The following is a 22,905-nucleotide window of genomic DNA, read 5'->3' as shown; positions in this document are numbered from 1 at the left end:
GTGGAGATGGGTGAGCTTATCATCATTAGAAATATATAGAATCTGTGATATTGAGGAACTGTGATTGGTGAGAGGTTGGACATGGATCTTACCAACCAGATTCAAAGTGGGGTGGGCTGAGCAGTTGTCTCCCAATAGGGTCCATTCTGTGGAAATAAAAGTCATCCAGTGGGGTCTCCAGGGATCTCCTGTATTTCTGACTGCTGGGCAGAAATAGCAGTTCTTTTGCTATTTCTGATAAATTTCCCATCCAGCGTGTGTGTGTGTGTGTGTGTGTGTGTGTGTGTGTGTTTCTCTCAGTGTTTTTAAATATACTTTAATGTGGTAATTTTTCCAGTACTTAGATGTTTTTAAGCCACAACTATGAGAAAATGTACATGAAGTGACACAGAGAGAGCACAGAGTGTGAATGGATACCTGCAGAGTTTGAACACTAAACCTCAGAAGCCTAGTGATTAGACATATTTAAAACTTAGATCGGCCAATAAGTGAAAACAGACGCCAGAGTGTAAAATTAGACTTGGCTAGCTTTTAGAGACAAAACCTGGGTGGGGTCGTGGGTTATGTGATGACAGAGATACTGGAAGGAGGGATGTAGAAGGTGACGTTCACCCGGAGTCCTCAGGTGTCGGGAGTCCAGACCGGACTAACTGTAGATAGAAGTAAAGGCAGCAGGACACTCAGCCCATCACCCTGAACAGAAGAAAATCACAATCAAGGACAGCTCATTCCCTTCCAACACTTATCGTAGGCTGGAGGGCCCCCACCGCTGGAAGGTATTCCCTTGGCCTGGCTTGTCGCTTGACTTTTGGCCAATATAGAATCTTTGGTTGTTTCTTGAGTCTACCGGGTATGTGAGAGTTGGGTCAGCTGGCACCTTCCATTTCAAAGAGCAGAGGATGGGCTCTGCTTTGCTCTGACCTGCTGCGATGGTAGGAAGCTGGGTTGAAGTGGATAGAATGCTAGTACCCAGTGGTCTTACATTTCATCTCCATCCATACCGAGCTTCCTGGTCACCAATCATGGTCAGATACCCTGTGTGTCTAGCCATGTGGCCTTATATAGGGTGGGAACTTCTATTTCTTTATTCTGTTTCTCTAGGAGTATGTAATGAACTAGTTTCATTCCATCATCCATTCATCCAACATTTGCTAAGCCCATTGTACTCCGTTCTGGGACATAACTTCATTGAGAGACTTAGCTGCTTTTGGCAGCTGTTCACTTGTGAGAATATAGAAGGTACCTTTACTCTGGGACTCTAAGGAAGAAATCGTGGCCATCCACAGACATGAGCCTCTCACTCATATTCGTTGATTTTTATTTATTTTTCTCCTTCAGACCAGGCAGATAGCTGACAGCAGCCCTGCCCTCCCATGTGCTAGCTCCCCAAATTTTTAAGGATTTATACAGACTTCTTAGCCACAACCCTGGCTCTTTACCAGGTAGACAGATTTTTGGAGAGTTGACTCACCCAGCTTACAGATGTAATTTAAGCTCCCCTTTCCCACAGTGGAGTTATAGGTAATATAATGAACCTATGATTTGGGGGGCAGGCAGGTATATAGTTTGAGCCGATGAGTCAAGACATACTTTCTCCTAGTATCAGAAGGGTAAGGCGCCATAGTTTCCAGTGGCCATGTGGAGGAGGAGTTTGGGTCGTGCTAATCTTTATGGAGCCTTGTTCCTCCTTGATAGGAACTTTGGCCCACCATGAGAGCTGCTTTCTTTCTTTTTTAAAAATTTAAATTCAATTTAGTCAACATAGACTGTAATATTTGTTTCAGGGGTAGAATTTAGTGATTCATCAGTTGCATACAACACCCATTGCTCGTTCCATCACGTGCCCTCCTTAATGTCCATCCCCCAGTTATCCCTTCCCTTCCCCCAAACCGCCCCCCACCTCCCTGGCCTCCCTCTCCTCCCCCAAGCCTCCATTGGTTCCCAGGAGTCAAGAGTCTCTTATGGTTTGTCGCCACAAGGACTTATTTCATGCTGTGGTTGGTCCTTGACTGTGATTCAGCCCTGAGTTCTCTCTTTGCTACTTGGTAGCTCGGAAAACAGTATAAATCATCAACAAGTAAACAGATGGGCCACACTGAAGGAATTTCTTTATTTCTTTATTTCTTGGTAAGCTTCTATTCTTTTTAGAGCAAGTTTAGATTTACAAGATGGAGGGAAAGGCACAGAGATGTTCCCTATACCCCCTGCCCTCACACATGCATCCTCTCCGACATGATCAGCATCACGTATCAGAAGTTTTGCTGAGAATGACCTACCTTGACGCATCATCATCACCCAGAGTCCATAGTTCAATTTATGGTGTTCAGTCTTCGTGTTGTATATTCTGTGCATTTGGACAAATGTATAACAACAGGTATCCATCAGGATAGCGTCATGTAGAGTATTTTACTGCTCTAATGATCTCTGTGCTCTGCCTGTTCATTCTCCCTTCTGCAACCACCAATCTTTTTACTTTCTTCCCAGGGTGGCCTTTTCCAGAATGTCACACAGTTGGAGTCATACAGCATGTGGTCTTTCTATATTGGTTTGTCCACTTAGTAATGTGCACTTACGTTTCCTCCATGTCTTTTCATGGCTTGATAGATCATCTCTTTTAGGTTCCAAATACCATCCTATTGTCTGGTTGTATCCTGGTGTTTATCCATCACCTACTGAAGGACGTCTTGATTGCTGTCAAGTTTTGGAAATTATGAACAAGGCTGTTGTAAATATCATTGGGCAGGCTTTTGTGTGGACATAAGTTTTCAGCTCCTTGGAATGAATACCAAGGAGCATGATTGCTGGATCATGTTAAGAGTAGGTTTAGTTTAAGAAACCACCAGACTGTCTCCCCAAGTGGCTGTGCCATTTTGCATTCCCACAGCACTGAATGGGAGTTCCTGTTGTTCCACATCCTTGTCAGCATTTGGTGGTCAGTGTTCTGGATTTTAGCCATTCTAATAGTTGTGTAGTAGTATATTATTTTTTAAAAAGATTTTTATTTATTTGACAGACAGAGATCACAGGTAGGCAGAGAGAGAGGAGGAAGCAGGCTCCCCGCTGGGCAGAGAGCCTGATGTGGGGCTCAATCCCAGGACCCTGGGATCATGACCTGAGCTGAAGGCAGAGGCTTTAACTCACTGAGCCACCTCGGCGCCCCCTATCTCGTTGTTCTAATTCACATTTCCTGATGACATGATGCAGAGTATCTTTTCACGTATTGATTTGCTATCTACTTATTTTCTTTGATGAAGCGTCCTAAGATCTTTGGCCCATTTTTAAACTGGGTTGAGTTTTAAGAATTCTCTGTATATTTTGTATCAGTCCTTTATCAGATGTGTCTTTTGTAAATAGTTTCTCCCAGTCTGTGGCTTGTCTTCCCATTCTCTTGACATTGCTTTCTGCAGAACAGAGTTTTAAATTTTGACAAAGAATAATTTCATGGAGTGTGTCTTTGGTGTTGTATCTAAAATGTCATTGCCATATCCAAAGTCATCCAGATTTTCTCCTATAATCTTCTAGGATTCTTATGGTTTTGCATTTTGCATGTAGGTCTGTCATTCATTTTGAGTTATTTTTGTGAAACGTATACGGTCAGTTTCTAGGTTCCTTTTTGGGGGGCGGGGTATGTGGATTCACAGTTGTTCCAACACTGTGTGATGAAGAGGTTTGTTGTCTTTGTTGCATTGGATTGCCTTTGCCCCTTTGTCAAAACACAGCTGACTCTGTGTATGAGGGTTTACATCTGGGCTTTCCCTTCTGTTCTGTTGATCATCTTTCACCAATATTCACTGTCTTGTCTTTGTCTTTATAATGTTTTGAAATTGGGTAGTGTCACTTTTCCAGATTTGTTCTCCTTCGGTATGGTGTTGGGTATTCCAGGTGTTTGAAAGAACATTTTTTTCCCTTTGCCTACAAGCAAAGAGTTTAAGCCTTCCTGCTCAGTGTGTGATTGGTTACATTTTGGAAACTTTCAGGAGCCTCTTTCATAGGGCAGAAAGAATAATCTCGTAAGATTATTATTATTCTCCGAAGAATAATCTCATAATCTTACTGAGGCGATTAGTCTCTCTCCCTCTGTCTGTATGCGTTCCACTGTAGGTATTTCAACTCAGAAATGTTTATTGAGTGTCTACTTAGTGACAGGTACTAACATTTAATGATGAGACCCCAGTCTCGGGTCTGTGAGGAGGTTGTGGTGGAATGGGAGAGGCGGGGAGGGCATTGCAGGAGAGACCTGGGCAAAGCACCGTGGGGGCTGGGGGGACGCTCCATTAACTGGTTGAGGTTAGCTTTACAGGAAGAGAGAAATTTCAGCTGAGCTTTGAAGGATGAGTAGGTGATGGTCCGAATGGAGGAGGATGGACGGCAGAAGCAGTGAGGAGGCGGGAAGGAGCGCGGTAGGTTTGGGGAAGCACCGGAAACGGGGTACAGCTCAGGTGTGTGGTGTGTGGGGAGACACGAAGTCAGAAAGAAAGAATTTCTTTTTTTTTTTTTTTTAAGATTTTATTTATTTATTTGACAGAGTGAGACATCACAAGTAGGCAGAGAGGCAGGCAGAGAGAGAGAGAGAGAGAGAGAGAGAGAGGAGCAGGCTCCTCGCTGAGCAGAGAGTCTGACGCGGGGCTCGATCCCAGGACCCTGAGATCATGACCTGAGCCGATGGCAGAGGCTTAACCCACTGAGCCACCCAGGCGCCCCAAGAAAGAATTTCTGAGTGGATCACGGGGAGTCTCTTATGTTCTATCAGGAGTGTGAACTTTTCCCCGATTACGGTTACTAGGTGTTTTATTTTGTTGAGATAAAATTCATATGACATAACACTTAATATTTTAAAGTATACTGTTCAGTGGTTTTTGGTACGTTCACAACATTGTGCAGCCATCCGCAAGCTCTGATTTCGGAGTCTTCCTTCTCCTTCCCTCCTCTCTTAGCCCCTGACAACCGCTAATCTCCTGTCTATTTGTCTGTTCTGAACATTTCATGTAACTGCAGTTCTACAATATGTGACCTTTTTGTCTGTCATCTTTGACTTAGCATGTTTCATGGTAGCAGGTATCAGTACCTCATTCCTTTTGGTGACAGAATAGCCCCTCGTGTGGACAGACTGCGTCTTGCTGATCCATTCATCAGTTGATGGGCATTTGGATGGTTTCCTCTTTTTTGGCCCTTATGAATATTGTGGCTATTTGTGTACAGCTTTCTGTGTGAACATGTGTCTCAGTTCTCTTGGGGATATACCTAGGAGTGGAATTGCTGGGTCATATGATAACTCCATAATTAACTTTGAGGAACTGCCAAACTGTTTTCCAAGTCATTGGAGATTTTTAAGACGGAGCAAAACAGACTCAGATTCTATTTTAAGCATCACACACTCTAGGACTGTATTTTCTTTCGAGACTAGGTATTTCTACTTCTCTTATGTTTTCCTAGTTCAGGGCATCACAGCCCACAGCAGTGAAACCTGTTTTTTTAAAATCGTGTCGTCGTGGCTGTCAGGAAGGAATCTGTACTCACTAGCCTAGAATGTGGCAGAAAAAGTGCTGTCGGGGTATTCTCTCTCCCTCTATGATGTATTGTAGAGAAAGAGTTTTTCTTTTTTAAAGAGAACCCTTGATTAAATTATAGGCTATTATTAGGGAGTTTATTGTACTTATAAACTGTACTTGGATTCCCTGTAATTTGTTATAATTAATGCAGGAGTTCAAGAGCAGAAAGCAGGGATCAGGTTGTGGCATGCTTTTCTCTTTTGCAACACCTTGCTATCATTGGCCTTTTTTCACTAGTAGTTAAGGCCTGTGTGTGTTTGTGTGCATTTAAACAAACATTATCCTTTTTAGGAAAGAATTGCGATCCTTTGACTCACTGAAACTTAGAAGCCTCAATAAGAAGTTAGGCTTCTGTGGCAACAGAGGGTATCGATCGGTGAATGTTGAGGACTTCGGGATTGAATTTTTGCCAAGACAGTCATGTGTGTGTGTGCGCGCACACGCAGATGCACGTGTTTGTGTTTTCACGCATGCACGTGTATTGGCTTGTGGTGTGAAAGGGCGAGGAGACAAACGTTCCCTTTTAAGGTTATCTTTGTCTAGTCGGAGTTTTAGCCTCGGCCCCCCTCTCCCCTGTTGGGTTGTTTCCACGTTGCACGGTTGCAGGAGCCTTGGCTTTGTACTCTGCTCGACAACGCAGAGTTTTAATGGACTGTCAGCTTGAACGTTCGTTAAGCATAAAGCATTCAGAGGGTGCATGGGTCAGGCGGCAAACTCATTATTATACGTGAATAATCATCAACTGAAATCTTCTCAAGGGTTTTGAGGATAGAGGGACAGAGGGAGGCAGGCATTCAGGTTTATCTGGTCGCAGGCCTGCGGACGGTCCTGTTTATCTGGTCCTGGCAGGCAGAGCAGGGGTGGGCCACCCTGCCCAGTATCTGGATTTACAGTGGTGCACACCCTTTGGAATGGATGGAATGTGTCCTTTCTCTCTTGCTGGTATCTCTGTCAATCTCAGTGTTAAAATTATGTTCCTTTGCTGTTCTGTACCCCAGAATTCTAGGACAGCCTGTCCCCCGTCACCTCTTTCTTGTCTTTTATAGTAAAGATACTTGTACATTTATTTATTACTCATCCCATATAACGTCAACCAGAGAGCAATGGTACTGCTTTAGTACGTCCTGCACTGTCCTGGGAGAGCTAGGTTCTAGTACCTTCTAGCAAGATTCTTCCGATGGGGCTGATTGTGAAGGAAGTTTTCTGGTGAGGAAACACGTTCCTTCCTTTGTAATAACAACAACAACCCGGCTTTCTCTCTCTTGCCCTCCCCCCAGAGTAGCTGCTGGAAAGCCTTCGCAGACTGAGGAATGTAAGGATAGTATTGACCTGCTCCCCTCTCTCTAAGTTGTCACATCTGTGTAAACCATGCACACGGGAAGGGAGAAGCTGGGGTGACTGACCTTGACCCGCAGAGAAGGGAGAGGCAGACGGGAGCTGCCAGATAATAACAGTGGTAAGGCAGGTTGATAGTTACAGCTTACAGAATGCTTTCACTAACCTATTTTTAACTATGAGAAAGCATTTTCTTTCTCAGGTCTCCTTGAGCAGTGGGGGTAAAAGGAGTAATGCACGGGTGAGACCTGCCAATCACACTGCTCCCCTGGTGGTGCTAAGTGTGCTAGCAGCAGAACGAAGGCCAGATCCCTTCTTTACGATCCATAACATAGAAAGACCTCGATTCAGCCAAGAGTCAGTAAAGGCGGTGTGTGACACAGGATGAGCTCCAGTTGGCTTTTTAAAAAAATCCACATTTGGAAATACATCTGAGGGCTGTTTGTACCCACTTCTGGCTGGAGCCTCTCCCTCTAGGTAGGAGCCTACCATTAGGGACCCTGCTCTCTTGATTTTACTTTGCTCCTCTGTGCATCCTAAGATGCTGTTAGCGAGTCATTAGAATACACAGCTTGGTCCCCTTTCTCTCCACCCACATCTGGAAATTGAAATTTCCCAGAGGCTGTTGCGGGGACAAAAAAAACTGGATCTGAATTACCTTACGACTGTCCTGCCCTATGTTTTGACAGAAAAGCTCCTCGTGCCAGCGTCTGCCTCACTCATGCTGTGGCACATGCAGTCGGATGGGGCGGGAGCCTGCTTGGGGATCAAAGCCTCTCCTTAGAGGCAGTGGGATCCCCCCAAATCACCAAGTAGTGGGATTTTTATTTTCATTTTTATTTTTGGACTTCAGTGGGACCAATGACTTGCCCACAACGGCTGGGAATCAGAGGCAGTGGGATCCCCCCAAATCACCAAGTAGTGGCATTTTTATTTTCATTTTTATTTTTGGACTTCAGTGGGACCAATGACTTGCCCACAACGGCTGGGAATCAGATCCCACTCTCTGGCTCTCTGCGGCTCTGGTCTGTCGGGCCCTGCCTCCAAGAGCCTTATGACGTTGGGCAAGTCATTCTCCTCCTTCCACACTGTTTCCTTCTCTAAAAACAAAAGGGTAGGGCTTGGATTTTTGAAATCTTTCCCTTGTCAAATAGCTTAGGCGAAATCACGCATGATGACAAATGACCCACAGATCTCTGTGGCCTCAGATAACCAGAGGCTTGTTCCTGCATCCACTGTGTCCACTGCCTGCCTTCCTGGGAGCTCGGGCCCACCGAGGGGCAGTCCTACTTGGACTCTGCAGGTCTCAGGGCAAAGGAAAACAGATGGCTCGGAAGGCTCCTGCTCCCGGGGTGGCGCTCCTTCCCTTTGACCCCAGAGCCTACTTGCAGAGTTGATGAGGTACGTGGGTAGGTAGGTGGAGGACGGAGGAGGAAGGCTCCCTGGGGAGCAAATTTGGAGCAGTCATCATGGCCGCCCCCTCTCCTGTCTCCACCATCCTGTGATGTACGCTGAGAACATGGAGCCCTTGAGCGCCATGACCAAACTCAACTCTTAAGGCTTTTTATACCTTCGTGGCTCTTCTCTGTTGGAGGCCCTTCTGCTGAACTGGCCTTGGAACGAATATTTCTCTTGTGGAAGGGGTGGGAGAGATACCATAAAAGCAACACGTCCTCAGCGTCTGCGTGCCTCTCGCCTTCCTTGTGGTTCTGTGGTGGTACAGTCCATCCTTTTCGGAACACCACATAGAATGTCTCAATCTGAGAAGGAGTCACAGACCCGCAAATAGAGCCGAGTTGCGAAAGTGCTGAGATAAATCCCCCATATATAAATGGAAAAGAGAGACGCGAACATCTGAGCAGTACATCTGTAAATGTGGAGGATAATGATACAGGGTATAATTTTGAAAGGGCTCTTTGATACGACTGTCAGAAGTACTGAATGCTCTATTGATTTGACCCGGTGCGGCATTTTTTTCAGACTTCCTTTTCAGATTCTTAGGGGGAGGAAGGAACATGGAAAAGTCACTTAGTTTCTTGAGCTTGGTTGGAACTCTTCCAAACAGATGGGACAGCCCAAGACTAGTTCCTATTCTCTGTCAGTTTCCAGTTGTCATATTTAACAGCACCAACTATCAGGAAGCTTTCCTGTTTCCCTGTAAAGAAACCTGAATTTTAATCTCTGTGGAGTAAAAACAAGACCAAAAAATGTTGAAAATAGAAATTTTATCTTTACTCAACAAGCACAGTAATATTCACCAGTTGGTAGAGGGAGAGCAGGATCCTAACCTAAAACCTTATTCATTGGAGCCCAGCAGTCAGATGGATGGCTTCCAGGTCTTTGAATAGGAAAAGTATTAAAAAGTTTTCCTTGTGAGCTTGGGTTTTCAAAGAGGATCTCTTTGGAAAGTTGGCAGTTACTTTCCTGGCATGAGGATTGGGCTGTGTGTGTGTGTGTGTGTGTGTGTGTGTTTCCCCTCCACCCAGAGCTATGACAGGGTGGAGTATGCTTCCACGAAATTACACGTTTCCAAAATAGAATTCACTGTTATATTTTACCACCGTTAGCACTGAATCTCTAATCAAAAATGAGCAAAAACCAAACATGCTAGAAATAGAATTTCAGCTCATATTCTCTAATTTAATCTTCATACAGGATAGAATTATTATACTTTACAAAAGCGCCTTTTAAGCAAAAACATACCAAACAATATCCAAAGTGTGCCAGATTTCATTCTCTTTCTGCGATCTCCCGTCGTCATCTCCGCAGTGTCACGTGGTTGTCGTAGCATATCATTAATGCTGTTCGGATTTTCTTGTCGTCTGGATGGCTTCCAGGAAAGAGCTCTTGCTTTCTTCAGCTCCTCAGTTTTGTATCCCAGTACAAGCCTATGTCTAACCTGAATGACCAGGAGTGATCCTGGTGTTCCTTGCTGACGGATTAGGACACCCGGTTGCCTAGAGCGGCGTGGATCTGTTCTAAAGCTCCCTCGTGTGTTATAGAAGTGATAGCTGTAGATGAAATTGGAGTCAGCACGATAAGAGGGCTATAATCATTGTTTTGCTCGTTCCCATGGATTATATTCCCAGAGGTATCAGCTGATCAGAGGCTCTAGCCATGGCAGGTAATGTTAGGGTTAACACCTTTTAAAATGTTTTACTCCTTGGTTCTTAAAAATGGAGCCCTTAATAACCTGCGCGAGACAGAACCATGACGTCAGGGGTTCAAGGACGACTATCCTCGCAAGGCAGAGACTGTTGTAAACCTCTTCAGGATGTCCCTCAGCATTAAACCAACTTCCGCATACAGGAAGTGCTTAATAAGTGTGAATATCCATGTTTCTTCTGAACTTGGAGAGCAGAAAATAAGTCAGAACTGCTCAAGAGGGCACGCCTGGCTGGTTCAGTTGGTTACGTGGCTGACTCTTGATCTTGGCTCTGGTGTTGATCTCAGGGTCCTGGGATTGAGGGGCTCTCCGCTCAGTGGGGAGTCTGTTTGAGGATACTCTTTCCCCCTGCCCCCCCCCCTTTCTCTAAATTAAATAAATAATTCTTTTAAAAAGTCCATTCAAGATGGCAAGGACTGGACACCTGGGTGGCTTAGTTGATTAAGCAACAGCCTTCGGCTCAGGTCATGATCCTGGAGTCCCGGGATCGAGTCCCGCATCGGGCTCCCTGCTCAGTGGGGAGTCTGTTTCTCCCTCTGATCTCTTCCCTCTCATGCTCGCTCTCTCTCTTTCTCAAATAAATAAAATAAAGTAAATCTTTTTTTTTTTTTTTTTAAGATTTTATCCATTTACCTGACCGATCACAAGTAGGCAGAGAGGCAGGCAGAGAGAGAGGGGGAAGCAGGCCCCCCGCTGAGCTGAGAGCCTGGGGCTCAATCCCAGGCGCCCCTGGGGGGAAAAAAAAAAAAAAGGTGGCAAGGAGTGTATGGCATATAGAAGGGATTTGACATTGTAGGGTTAAGAGGAGTAGGTGAACTTGACCACTTTTTCCTACCTTGAAACTGGGTGCTCTGGTTGGTTGGTTTGTCTTTTTCAAGGATTCCGTTTGCACCTTTCTTCAGTAAACTTAGGATTCCTTCCTATCTCGAAATTCTGTGGTTTTGTTGTTGTTTAGTTGTTTTGTTTATTTAGTTTAGATATCCTTTCGCTTTTCTGAAGAAAGTCACAGCAGGATCCTCTGGGGAGACACTGAAGTAACACTTCTTCATCTTTCTTTTCTTCTTCTTCTCCCACTTTCGAAAGTATGGTCTTGAGACTCTAAGTGGCTGTTCTTCCAATGATCTATCCGTTTTCACGATGAACTCTTGACACTTACAAGATCTTTTGCTGACTTAGGCCTCCCTTCCCTGCACCAGTTTCCACAAGGAGGCGTTGTCCTTTCTAAGAACCAGCGAGCTTGGAAGCATGAAAGATCTTCCATAAGAGGCTCACGGGTAGTTCCCACTCTTCTGAAGGGAAAGTGACCTTACACGAATGAGTGGAGCTTTTACTCTTTCCTTGAAAACGGGCCCCGAGGCCCAAGACAGGTGCCAGAGGAAAACCAAGAACCAGGCCCGGGAACAAGGAAAGAACATGGCAGACGGTGCTGAGGGAGAACCTTGAGGGGAGGGAACACAAGCAAGAAATGTGCTGTGCTACGTGGAAAGGGACATAGACTTCCGAAGCCCATGTTTCTCCTCCTAATTCAGGTTTTACTGAGCTTTCTCCCAGGAAGTGAACCAATTATACGCATCAGATTATACTTTCAGACATAAATCTGTTATTTAAGTAAGGCTGTAAAAGCTGAGCTTTGCTTGTGGTTGACAGGGGGCACAGACCTTGAAGCGAAGGTGCTAATGTAAACCATTTCTGTTGGAGCTCTTGGAGCTCCAGAAAAAAACATGGAACCTGAGATCCTTAACACTCACCATGTGGCCAAGTTGCTCTCTGTCCCCCCTTGGAATGGAAGAAAAGCAGCACGTGTATTATGGGAGTGCGTGGGACTACACACTTCTGTAGTGTTAACTCACCTTGGGCGACACATTTTGAAAACATTGAGCTTGAATACAACTGAGCTTGGGGGCTTAACTTTAGTGATCAGGTGAAGAAAGGGAACCAGAAGAGAACACGAGACATATTTTAACGGTAGCGAACCAGATTTCTTGAGTCTTTGCTATTTTGACTTAACTCTTGATGTTTCTTTAAATTCATGCACAATTATTACTTCAAAATATTTTGTTTACTCTGATTATCTCCTGTGACTGATAGAGAGACAGGTTATGATTCTGCTTTCATTCCATGGAAGATGATTGCCCAAAGACACCCCCCCCCCCTTACCGCCTAAAGGCCGTGCCTTCAATTTCAGGGGGTCTTTAAAAGTATCCTGCCTAGTATTTCCTCCTTATTGTTTGTTCATTTTCAGAAACAGCAACACAGCTCCTTCATTACCAGCAAAAGACTTTTGGCCACATGCTCTTACATATCAGGATTTAGAACCCAGGATGCCCCTAATCAGCTAAGGATAGAATAACTAGGTGAGACAGAGCCGTGTCCGCTGATCTCAGAGCACAGAGTGGGCACAAAGCTACTCTACACATACCGGGAACTTGTCTTTGAAAATCAGCACAGATACTTATTATATACATTGTAACTGATTTAATCAATTCATATGGACAGAGGTACAATTACTGGTTCAGTAGTGGAGACTACAAAATGATTATGGATAGTTTTAGGTGAAAGATGGGGCGGGAGTAGGAAAAGCATGTCGTTTTTCTATTACATACTAAGTTTTACTAAAAGGAATTTTTAAATAACTCAGCATTGGTCCTTCTGATTGGAATATAGGTTTGTCCCACCAGAGACTGACATGGTCATCTGTACCCTGTCCAGTCGACCCAAGAAGAGAGAGGAAGTAGAGACTCTACGGAGGGGTCAGAGACCCTGAGTCCTTCCCTCAAATAGACTTTGGGTTGCTATGTAATGACATCCATAATATCAAGGTAGAGATGACAGTAATTAGCTCTCAGTGCTGACTGCCCCTCTCTAAAACAGAGTAGAGTTTTGGATCACTCTTGAGCTCCCTGGATTGCCATGTCCTAGTTTAGAAAAAGTAGAGTTAACGGTTACCAGGAACAGAAAGGTTGTCAGCATTCGCCAAGAATTAATGCTAGGAAAAGTCTGTTCTGGAGGAGACTGGGTTTTAAGAGTATGGTCAAGGGAAGGAGAGTCCTAGGAAGAAAGGTTCAGGGTGAGGAGATTTCTAAATGTTCAGGTAACCCTAAGAGCCCAGCACACCATCCTAGCTTCTGAGGACAGTGGTCCTCTCTGAGCCGGGACATTGCCCAAGGGCACACTCTGTTTCTCTGCATCTGCTGGGTTGAGGATGTACTCGGGTTGGATTTTTGTTGAGTCCCAGACCTGTGGGGTGAGCCTCGCTCTGAAGAGCTTTGTCCTCTCTGCTAGCAGAATGCCAGACTATCTGGCCTGTTTGCGATCCACCCCACCAAACTGTTGAGTTTAGAAAACGGAGTGTTTCCAGAGTGGTTTTAGGAACGCACAGCTGTTGGATGCAGGTTTGGCAGCTGTGCTGCCCTGGGTGTCCAGGTGTGGAAGAGCATTTCCTTCCCGGTCTCTGTTAGGAAGAACTGGTCCTTATCGGGTGTTTTATCCAGGGGACTTACAATGAGATGATTGGATGAGAACGCTCTCGAACCGAGAATGCCCGGGCTGTGGCACCTGCCACATCAAACGAAGATAAACACAGCAGAGGGCGCTTCCCGTCTTTTATGGAGCTGACCTTTCTCGGCATCACCTGTGTGTCCTGCTGTGTACACAGAGTTTTACATCTAGACACATTGATCTTGTGGGAACATGTTCCACGTATGTGTTTTTAAGGTTATTTGTCTCTCTGTTCCCATGGACAGATATCAGTATTACCTGCAAGTCAAAAAAGACGTGCTGGAAGGGCGGCTGCGGTGTACGTTGGAACAGGTGATCCGGCTGGCCGGCTTGGCTGTGCAAGGTAAGGAGGGTGACGGGCGCCATGGGGAATCCCGTTTTCTCTCTGACTGCGGTGTTGCTGGCCTCTCAGAGGAAAAAACGGAGTTTACTTAAATGATCCCTTAGTAACTCTACTTTTCATTCCAAGATACGTTAAAAATGCAAAAATAGGGGGAAAAAAAAGCCAAAATAGTGATTTTTTTTTTTTTTTTTGGTGGCAGGCTGGTGGCTTTCTGAAAGCTGTTTGCAAATCGTTCATGCTTGTATAATTTTGGTTTTATTTGGAGAAATAGCAGCTTTCATCCTGCCTTTAATTAAAGCTACATTCAGGGTTTGTGGAACATTTTCTCAGAATTATTGCACTGCCCATGTGGTCATATTTTGTGGCTTCCTGGTATGACTGTGACTTTCCCATCAGTTTTCAAGTGTGATAGCTTTAAACATTGTAGTATAACTTATTCTCACACAGTTAAAGAGAAAAGTTTAAAATGCATCGTTGTAGGGGTACCAGGGCGGCTCAATCGGTTAAGCGTCTGATTCTTGATCTCAGGGTCATGAGTTCGAGACCCGTGTTGGGCTCCAAGCAGGCTTGGAGAGTACTTTAAAAAATAAATAAATAAAAATAAAATGCACGATTGTGATATGAAGCAACAAATAAAAGAGTTGAGTTCATTTGCCTTTCAGTCTGTCCTGCTTAGATTTATCAGACAGCAATTTTTAAAATCTTTCTAAATTGTTACATGTACTTTTACATAGTTTTATGTAACATACATGATTTTTACATAGATGTATACATTACTCTTTATTGAGTGGTGGCTTAATGGCCTTTAATCAGTATTGAAAAGAAGATCAAAATGTAATTTTTTCAATAGTCATTCTTTTTCCTTAAAATCAGTTCCCGTCCAAACGGAATGCCAGCCGCCAAGTCCTTACTGTGTGGACTGTTGTTGTAGAAGCTGTGAGCTGAACTTCCCATCCCAGACTCTGAACTGAAGTTGAACCTTTTGGGTTCTGGAATGTCTATAGAGGCAGGCTTCCCTTGATCTCTTTCATCCCAGGGTATTAGCAGTTTAGCAATTTTTGTTGGACGTACGATTCTATACGAGTGGCTGCTGTTGTTACCTTGTGGATGAAAATACACGAAGTATGTTGGATCCCATCTGTTCACTTAAAGACCGTAAGGGAAAGGAAGAGTGCCCCAAACGATTAAATCATCAGAGCAGAAAAATCATCAAAATAACAGAGAAGGCACCTTTAATACGAAAAAGAGAAGATCCCCTCTGTCCAGTGGATCTTCGGCCTTTCAAAAAGCTTTCTCTTCTGTTCACTTTATTACTGTCTTTTTACCCCTCTCACTTTTCAGTCATGGGGCTTATTACTGAAATCCTGGATATCGGAAGACCCTGGCGATAGCTTTCAGGCTGAGGGAAGTTGGTGTACGTAGCCTGGCTTCCCTTTTCACTGGGTCCTTGAGGCTAGCTGTTCGATCTGAGGGAATCTCCCCCAGCTACAGTGTTTGTAAAATGGTTTTCCCGGGAACACTTATGGGATAGTTAGACCCAGCAGGAGAATTGTAACTTGAGATAAAATATAGATAACTGATGAGTAAACTTGAAATCAAGCTGCACATGTGCTCTCTGCTGTCTTTGTGTGTGTGTGTTTAATTATTTTTATTAACATATAATGTAGTATTTGCCCTGGGGCACAGGTCTGTGAATCATCAGGCTTACACAATTCACAGCACTCACCATAGCACATTCCTTCCCCAATGCCCATCCCCCAGCCACCCTCTCCCTCCACCCCACCAACCTGTCTTGAATGTTAATGTTAACGTGATGAGTTTAGTAGGTACGGCCTTGTCTTCTCAGCAACATCTCTTCACTGGCCTTCCGTGTAGACTCCTGCATGCCATCTCTCCTGTTAGATGCCAGATCTTTTACATGAAATTAAGTTTGTATGCTGTTTTGATTTTTTTTTTCCTTCTTGAGAGCCAGTGGGATGAGAAGCAAGACATTTCCAGATCGACGATATGGACTCACTGTGTTTTTTGCTTGTGCTCAGACATACCGTCGTGAGATGAAAACAGGATAAAACAGAATTTCTGGCATCTTGCAATATGGGAACTTGTTTGGGAGGTGTAAAAATTTGCAAGGTTGCTTGCCAAGGGTGATTTACAGTGGGAATTTCCAGCTGCAAATATATGAAAAGATGCAGATGGGTTTGGCTCTTCAGTTCTCTTAATTAACCTTGAGTTAAAAAGTCCCCTTGGCAGATATTCTTAAGATATGTGTTGATGCATATTTAACAAAAACATAAGTATAGGTTTGTTTCAAATTTTTAAAATAGCTTAGGGATCACTTTCAAATTTCCCCGTTTTTTTTTTTTCCCCCTAGACAATTGTGTAACTGCGCTTACATGCTGATATTTTACAGTATTGCTAAGTAAAAGTGGTAACGATATCAAACGCATTATGGCACTGTTTTTATTTACTAGTGTGGAAAAAGGATGAAGTAGGATACTAAATGTGGCAGTAATTTTACTCTTATTTTATTCCATCTTTAATTTCACTTACTCCATCTCCTCCCCTCCCCCTTTCTTCTCAGCTGATTTTGGAGACTACAATCAGTTTGATTCTCAAGATTTCCTCAGAGAATATGTGCTATTTCCTATGGTAAGTGCAATTTCCTTTTTCTTAATTAATTTTCTACCTTCTTTGGTTGTGTAAGTTTTGCCTTTGAAAATCTCAGAGGATTTTCCATACACATAGTCCCTGGAGAAGCAAGTCCATGCATTCATAAAGTAGGGACACATTTTGTAAAAACACTGGAAAAGTAAATGTGCTTTTTCTCACCTCCTCAAGACACTTCCCCATCCCTTCAACACCCCCCACCCCCGATCCCCAGTTTCACTACTTTCCAGAGCCCTGGTGCTCTTCCTTTCTGAACACATCAAGCTTGCTCCTATCCCAGAGCCTTCGTCTTGGTTTTCCTGTACCTTCAGTGCTCTGCCCCAGATCTTTCAGAGACTTGACGTTGAGGTCTTGATTTAAATATCACCTCCTCCAAGAGGCATTCCTGTTCTTCAACCACCTGTGTGATAGACGACAGCCATCCACGACTTCCTGCTAAATCACCTTTCATGTGCATATACTTCAGGATTCTTTCAGTATCTAAACATGTTCAGTATTGATTGTCAGCTAGAATGTCAGCTGTAAAGTCGTGAAGCAGGGGACCCTCTCTGTCTTGTCACTGTTGTCCGGCATGAAGTCTGCCTGCATAAAAATTCACTGAATGAGTCCATGAAGTCAAATGTCCAATCTTGGGTTAAATTAGGAATGAGGCTAAGTTTTAATCCCTGGGGAATGTGTGTGTATATGTATGTATGTATATGTGTGTGTGTGTGTGTGTGTGTGTGTGTGTGTGTGTTTGGTAGCTTTGGGGTAAATGAGAAGAGTTATGAGGAAGGATTAAAATGTTTGAAAAGCTATCCCCACTGCAGCATCCTGGCTCTGATTTTAGAAACCCTGATCATTCACCCCTCGTTTGTTTGTTTTTTTAATCGACTGTTTTGCTCAAAGCACTAACTTGGGTAACTAACGCCCAGAGGGTGAAGTTATTTAAGAAACGGTGCGCAGGCCACAGAGTAGTTGAGTAAATAGGAAGTTTGCGGAACAGAAGGCCAGGCCGAGTGTAATGAAGGGCAGTCGGGATTCTACGTGGGGCGAAGTTACATCCGCTTGGGGGGCGGGTCGGGAAGGTTTAAAGAGGAATGGTGTGTGAGTCGGAGCTCAAAGAGTGGCCAGGATTGCAGCAGGCGGACAAGAGGGAGCCAAGCATGATCTAGACGGAGAGAGAGAGCAGGGCTAAGGTGGCATGAGTGATTGCGAAAGTCAGCGATGAGTCTGACTGTCGCTCCGGAGTGGCAGAGGGGAGGGGCCGCAGCGAGGATGAAACATCTCAGGCCTGAGAACACCTGGGCTCTGTCGGTGGATGTGCAGACCCCACACTTTGAGAACAGCTGGATTAGAGCATTAAGATCATTTGGGAAAGTAGGTCAGATGAGAATCTGCGTGGTGCTCTTGGCAAAGAGGTAATTTAGGTGTTAAGAGTGACAGTACAAATAAGATGGCAATACAAGAGATATTTGGAAGTAAAATGAGAGGAACTTGGCATCCAGGAGGCTGTGGCATATGGGAGCCAGTAGAGTGGTGACAACGGGTCAGGCCTGCAAGCCTAGCATGAGCAGAGCTGCATTTACTGTTCCCCATCAGAGTGTGCAATGATCTTAAGTGGCTGCAGACTTATCTCAATTCTTATTGCTTGGGGAAATACTGTAAGAGCTCTGGGTTTTTCATGAATAACTCTGTCCTTACTCTTCTTCCCTTCAAGAAAACGGCAGTATTACCTGATTGGTCTGTCGTTTTCATGCCTTGTTAATTCTACCCAGCAGATCGACCTTCATTCAAAGAGATCAACATATTATCTAGCAGAGAAGCTCTTCGTAGGGTTTGGTGCCCACAGGCTTGACGGAGATGGTCTCAGAGGCTCACCTCTGTCATTGGGAGGTTTCCCGCTGGGCTTAGTGGGAGGAAAGTGAAGCTCATACCTTAGAGTTTTAGAAAGTGTATATTTTTTGTCAGTGGAGGCAATGAATTGGGTTGATAATTTTCTACATTTCCCCCTACTTTCTCTCCGTAAAGGTCTTAATCACATAGCCTTTAGGCAGAGGCCAGGCATGGGTGCTGTTTACAATTTTTTGTGAGTTTGTAGATGTTACAATGCTTTGACCGGTCCAAGTGCCATCTGAAGGCTGGAAGGAGTTATTTTATATGTCGTGCCTTTTTCAGAATGAGACTGTTCTCCACTGGGCTCTGAGCAAGGAATCTGCTTGAGGATTTTCTTCTCCCCCCTCTATCCCTCTCCCTCTCTCAAATAAGTCTTTAAAAAAATAAATAAAAATTTTAAAAAATACCCTCTTTGGGACCTCAGCTACTTATATTGACAGGTGGCTATTTACATTCAAATTTAAGTGAATTAAAGTTGAAATTAAAAATTGAGTTCCTCAGTTGCATTAGATACATTTAAAACAATGGTCAGTAGCCACATGTGGCTAGTAGCTACTGTACCGGAAAACTCAGATACAGAACATGTCTATCATTGCAGAAAGTCCTGTTGGATAGCAGTGTTGTCAGCGTGTATGTCTGAATCTGGAATGTTCCCAGCCTTCTGCCACGTCTCTCCACCCCGTGCCGTAGCCTGGATACACTGTGGCCTGCGGTCACGGGGTGCGGGCTCCAGGAGCCAAGCATTCTGTGTCCATGTCCTGGCGGGGCCACTTAACAGCTGTGCAAACTCGGGCTATTATTTAATTCCATTTGTTTAAAAAAAATTTTTTTAAAAGATTTTATTTATTTATTTGACAGAGAGAAATCACAAGTAGATGGAGAGGCAGGCAGAGAGAGAGAGGGAAGCAGGCTCTCTGCTGAGCAGAAAGCCCGATGCGGGACTCGATCCCAGGACTCAGAGATCATGACCTGAGCTGAAGGCAGCAGCTTAACCCACTGAGCCACCCAGGCGCCCCATTTGTTTTAAAATTTAATTCATTAGTTACCCGAAGTGTCCATTTTTTCATCTAAGAATGCCTATCCCAGTTGTGAACGGAGAGGGTGCAAGTGACATAACTGGGCACATGGCGAATTCTCAGTGTTTATTCTTTGTGTTGGTCCTTGGCTTCCTTCTCATCCTACTATTAGCGTGACGGTCCCGTCTCTGGTATACAAGCTCAAGGATGCCCAAGACCATGTTTTTCAGGCACCAAGAGTGCATGCATTTTGAAATGTAAGCAGAGGGCAGGCAGAGGGTAAATACGATCATTAACCAGCTCTGCACGAGGGGAAACTCCAGTCTGATCATGGGAAACTTACACGTCGCTTATGGGGTTCAGTTCAGGGAGCGTTTCTGGATCACTTCCTGTGGAGGAGCGCGTGTCAGCCCGCATTGTGTAAGAGCCCCGGGACGGGCCAGCCGCGATGTGGAGAAGAGCGGCTTGCCCTTAAGTGCCTGTCATGGGGTAGAGGGAGGGTGACAAGGGTACAGGATGGGATGAGCATCCAGACAAGTGTGTGAGACAGACCGTAGGCAGACTTGGGGAGGGCCGTAGGAGCCCCACCCACAGTGGAAGGGCATCGGCTTCCATCCAGCTTGGGGGGAGTGCGAGAGCCCTGTCAAGGGAAGGGGAGCTGGGATGGCACTGAAGGACGGGGTGACCTTTCACTCCATGTGATGGGCCTTGGGTGCAGGGGGTTCTTCAGGAAAGGTCGCTGTGAGTGTGTCAGGAGACGTACAAGCATTCTGTTAGGAGGAGGCGTTTGCCCGAAGCCTTGAACCCTGGAGATCAGAGGTCTGGAAGGGGGGGAGGCTGGGTCACCCTGAAGAATGGTCTAAATACCCCGCGCAGGTGTTGACCTAATTGAGCAGGCAGTGGGGAGCCATGGAAGGGGGTAAACTTTCTGCTTGGTTCCACTAGAGCTTTCAAAGAGAAGAATGCATTCCTTTGGTGGGGGAGGGAAGATGGGATGAATGGCCTCGTTTGATCTTATAAAGCAACCGAATTTGTCAAATGGCATTTCTGCAGCAGAGAAAAGAACAAAGTTAAGTACCCAGGGCCCTCCACAGGTGTGCGGCTGTGTGCAGGCACGCACTCGGCCGTTCCTGCGCGCGTCCTCTGTGGCGGGGGCACATACCTCACGGGGGCCCCGGGGCGCAGACGGAGGTGCTCGCATCGTGTACACACCAGAGGGGCACTTTGGGACTTTCTCTTCTCTAAAAGTGGGAAGCTGAGGTTTCATGGAGCACTTTCCGATCTTCGCTTACCTGTTTTTATTTTCTTCTATGGCCACATATCTTTCATTAGCTTTGCAAAATTAGTAGCGGGTTATCACCTCCGCTCCATAGCTAGGGGTGCTGCGCACGGGACTCCATTTCTAGGCTACGCGGTCCTTGTTCCCTGACATAGAACTGAGCATGTCCCCTCCCACGGGCTTGAGTCCTGTCAGCAGATGGCTGAACAGGAAGCAGCACATTCATCCGTTAATGCATGGAGACTCAGAGCGGCCAGGAGTTCTGCACCTTCTCTGAGGTTGCTCGGGACCACCTGTAGGATTTCCAGCATGTAGTCACACCCTCGTTTCCCAGCTTTAGGAGAACCTGATTTTTCATGTTTTCCTGATTTGTGATGGGCTCTTTATTGCAGTTTTGAGGTAGACTTTTTTGGGGGTACTGTCCCCCAGCCCCCCACCCCCAAAGTTTACGATGAGCCTCAGAAGGCTTCAGCAGGACACATTGCTGAGCCCCTTCTGACCGCCCGTCTGGAGCTCAGAGGGAAATGGTGCATATCGGTGTCCTCCGCAGTGCTTATCCGCCTGGGGCAGGGCGCATGAAAGCTGCTTCCCCAGAGGATCCGAGGCAGCTGGCCCTTGGCTTGAGCCCCCCCAAGTTACCACCAGCGGTGCGAGGAGCTCTGTCAGGGTCCCAGGGCCTATTTGCTCTGGTCTCCCTGTCTTGGATTTTGCCTTCAGATCATCTCTCCATCCTAGACAGTGTTATGTTTAACAATCCCTGATGTGCTCCCGCTGTCACTGAAGGGGTGTGGGGGAGAGGCGTGGGCGGTTGGCTCTCAGCGCTTGGGAGCCAGCACACCAGGGGTCCCAGAGGCCTGGAGTCAGGTGGCTGAGAAAGCAGCTGCTCAGCTACACACTGTGACCTTACAGAACTCCCTAGTTTCAGCCCGCATGGCCGCCTCTGCTCCCAAGGCTGTCGAGTAACATCCGAATGAGCCTTCTCTGCCTTCAGGTAGCTCTGAATTAGCTCACGGATGCTAAGGTGGTAGTCAGAAAAGGCGGGACACAGGCCCCTTCTAGACTCAGCTTTTGAAAGGGTAATGGGGCTGGAAATTCATGTGCCTGTACCCTGATTGTTAAAATGCAAGTACTGGGGTGCCTGAGTGGCTCAGTTGATTGAGTGTCTGACTATTGATTTCAGTTCAGGTCATAATCTTGGGGTCCTTGGATCAAGGCCTATGTCAGGCTCCACGCTTAGCGGGGAGTCTGCTTGAGATTCTCTCTCTCCCTCTGCCCCTCCCCCTGCTCTCTCTCTCTCTCTAATAAATAAATTTTTTAAAAAACCACATGAGTACTGACAAAGCAATATCAATAAAAGTGAGTCTGAGGGGCAGACAGGGCAGAAGGTAAATGAAAAAAGCACTCCTCTCGGACCCTGCAGAATGTAGGCAGCGACAGAAACCGTGCCTTGAAATAGGCATGTTAGTCATAAGCCGAGAGCCTAGGCTGCTGTGGAGAGCCCTGTCCCAGAAATCACTGTGGACCCTGGTCCTACAGTGGACAGCCTTGGACTTGAAGGAGCACAGAGGAGATGGAGGAAGGGAGGCTGCTCAGGAACGTGTTCTGGAGGAGAGAGCGCCTAAGGTTTATACGCACAAGAGTAAATGGCCCTAACTGCTTCTGTGTCCATAGGATTTGGCCCTGGAAGAGGCGGTTCTGGAGGAGCTCACACAGAAGGTAGCCCAGGAACACAAAGCCCACAGGTAAGGCCAGCCGAGGCGATGGCTCCCAGCATGGCCCCTGGCTGAGTCAGCGCCCCCCGCCCCGCCCCGTATCTCCCCGACGCCGGTAGATCCAAAAACTCTGCCCGTTGCCCTTCCGCCCCTTTCTCCTGTTCTCTTTTTTCTTCCTCTTTTTTCCTTTTTTTCCTTTTCTGCTTGACCACGAGCAAGCTCACGCACACGTGGAGAATTCGCCTCTCTGACCTTCCTGAAGCTCTGTTGCCATAGCTGGGGAGCCGCTTGAGCTGTGTGAAGACCTGAAGAGGGGCTTTGGGTGGGAAAGTCAAGGTCAAGAGGGAGAGCATCGTTCTGGGACCAATGGAGAACAAACAGGCCCCCTTCAGACCGCAGAGGACCTATGCAGGTGTCTCAGGCTCTCTCATCTTGACCACTGAGCTCCCCAAATAGCATCCTCCT

At 45.8% G+C, this 22,905-nt stretch overlaps 1 protein-coding gene across 2 annotated transcripts in view; it reads left to right on the top strand.

The window, feature by feature from the left end:
- Positions 1-22,905, top strand: part of PTPN14 (protein tyrosine phosphatase non-receptor type 14) — a 169,756-nt gene that overhangs the window by 104,004 nt on the left and 42,847 nt on the right. For both annotated transcript variants that reach the window (XM_059412690.1, XM_059412691.1), the window contains exons 4-6: positions 13,794-13,891; positions 16,473-16,540; positions 22,400-22,470. In XM_059412690.1, coding sequence (XP_059268673.1) covers positions 13,794-13,891; positions 16,473-16,540; positions 22,400-22,470 — 237 coding nt within the window. The remainder of the gene's footprint in view (positions 1-13,793; positions 13,892-16,472; positions 16,541-22,399; positions 22,471-22,905) is intronic.

This window comes from Mustela nigripes, chromosome 10 (genome assembly GCF_022355385.1).
Source record: "Mustela nigripes isolate SB6536 chromosome 10, MUSNIG.SB6536, whole genome shotgun sequence".
NCBI lineage: Eukaryota > Metazoa > Chordata > Mammalia > Carnivora > Mustelidae > Mustela > Mustela nigripes.
This window is presented reverse-complemented; position numbering and strand designations above follow the sequence as displayed.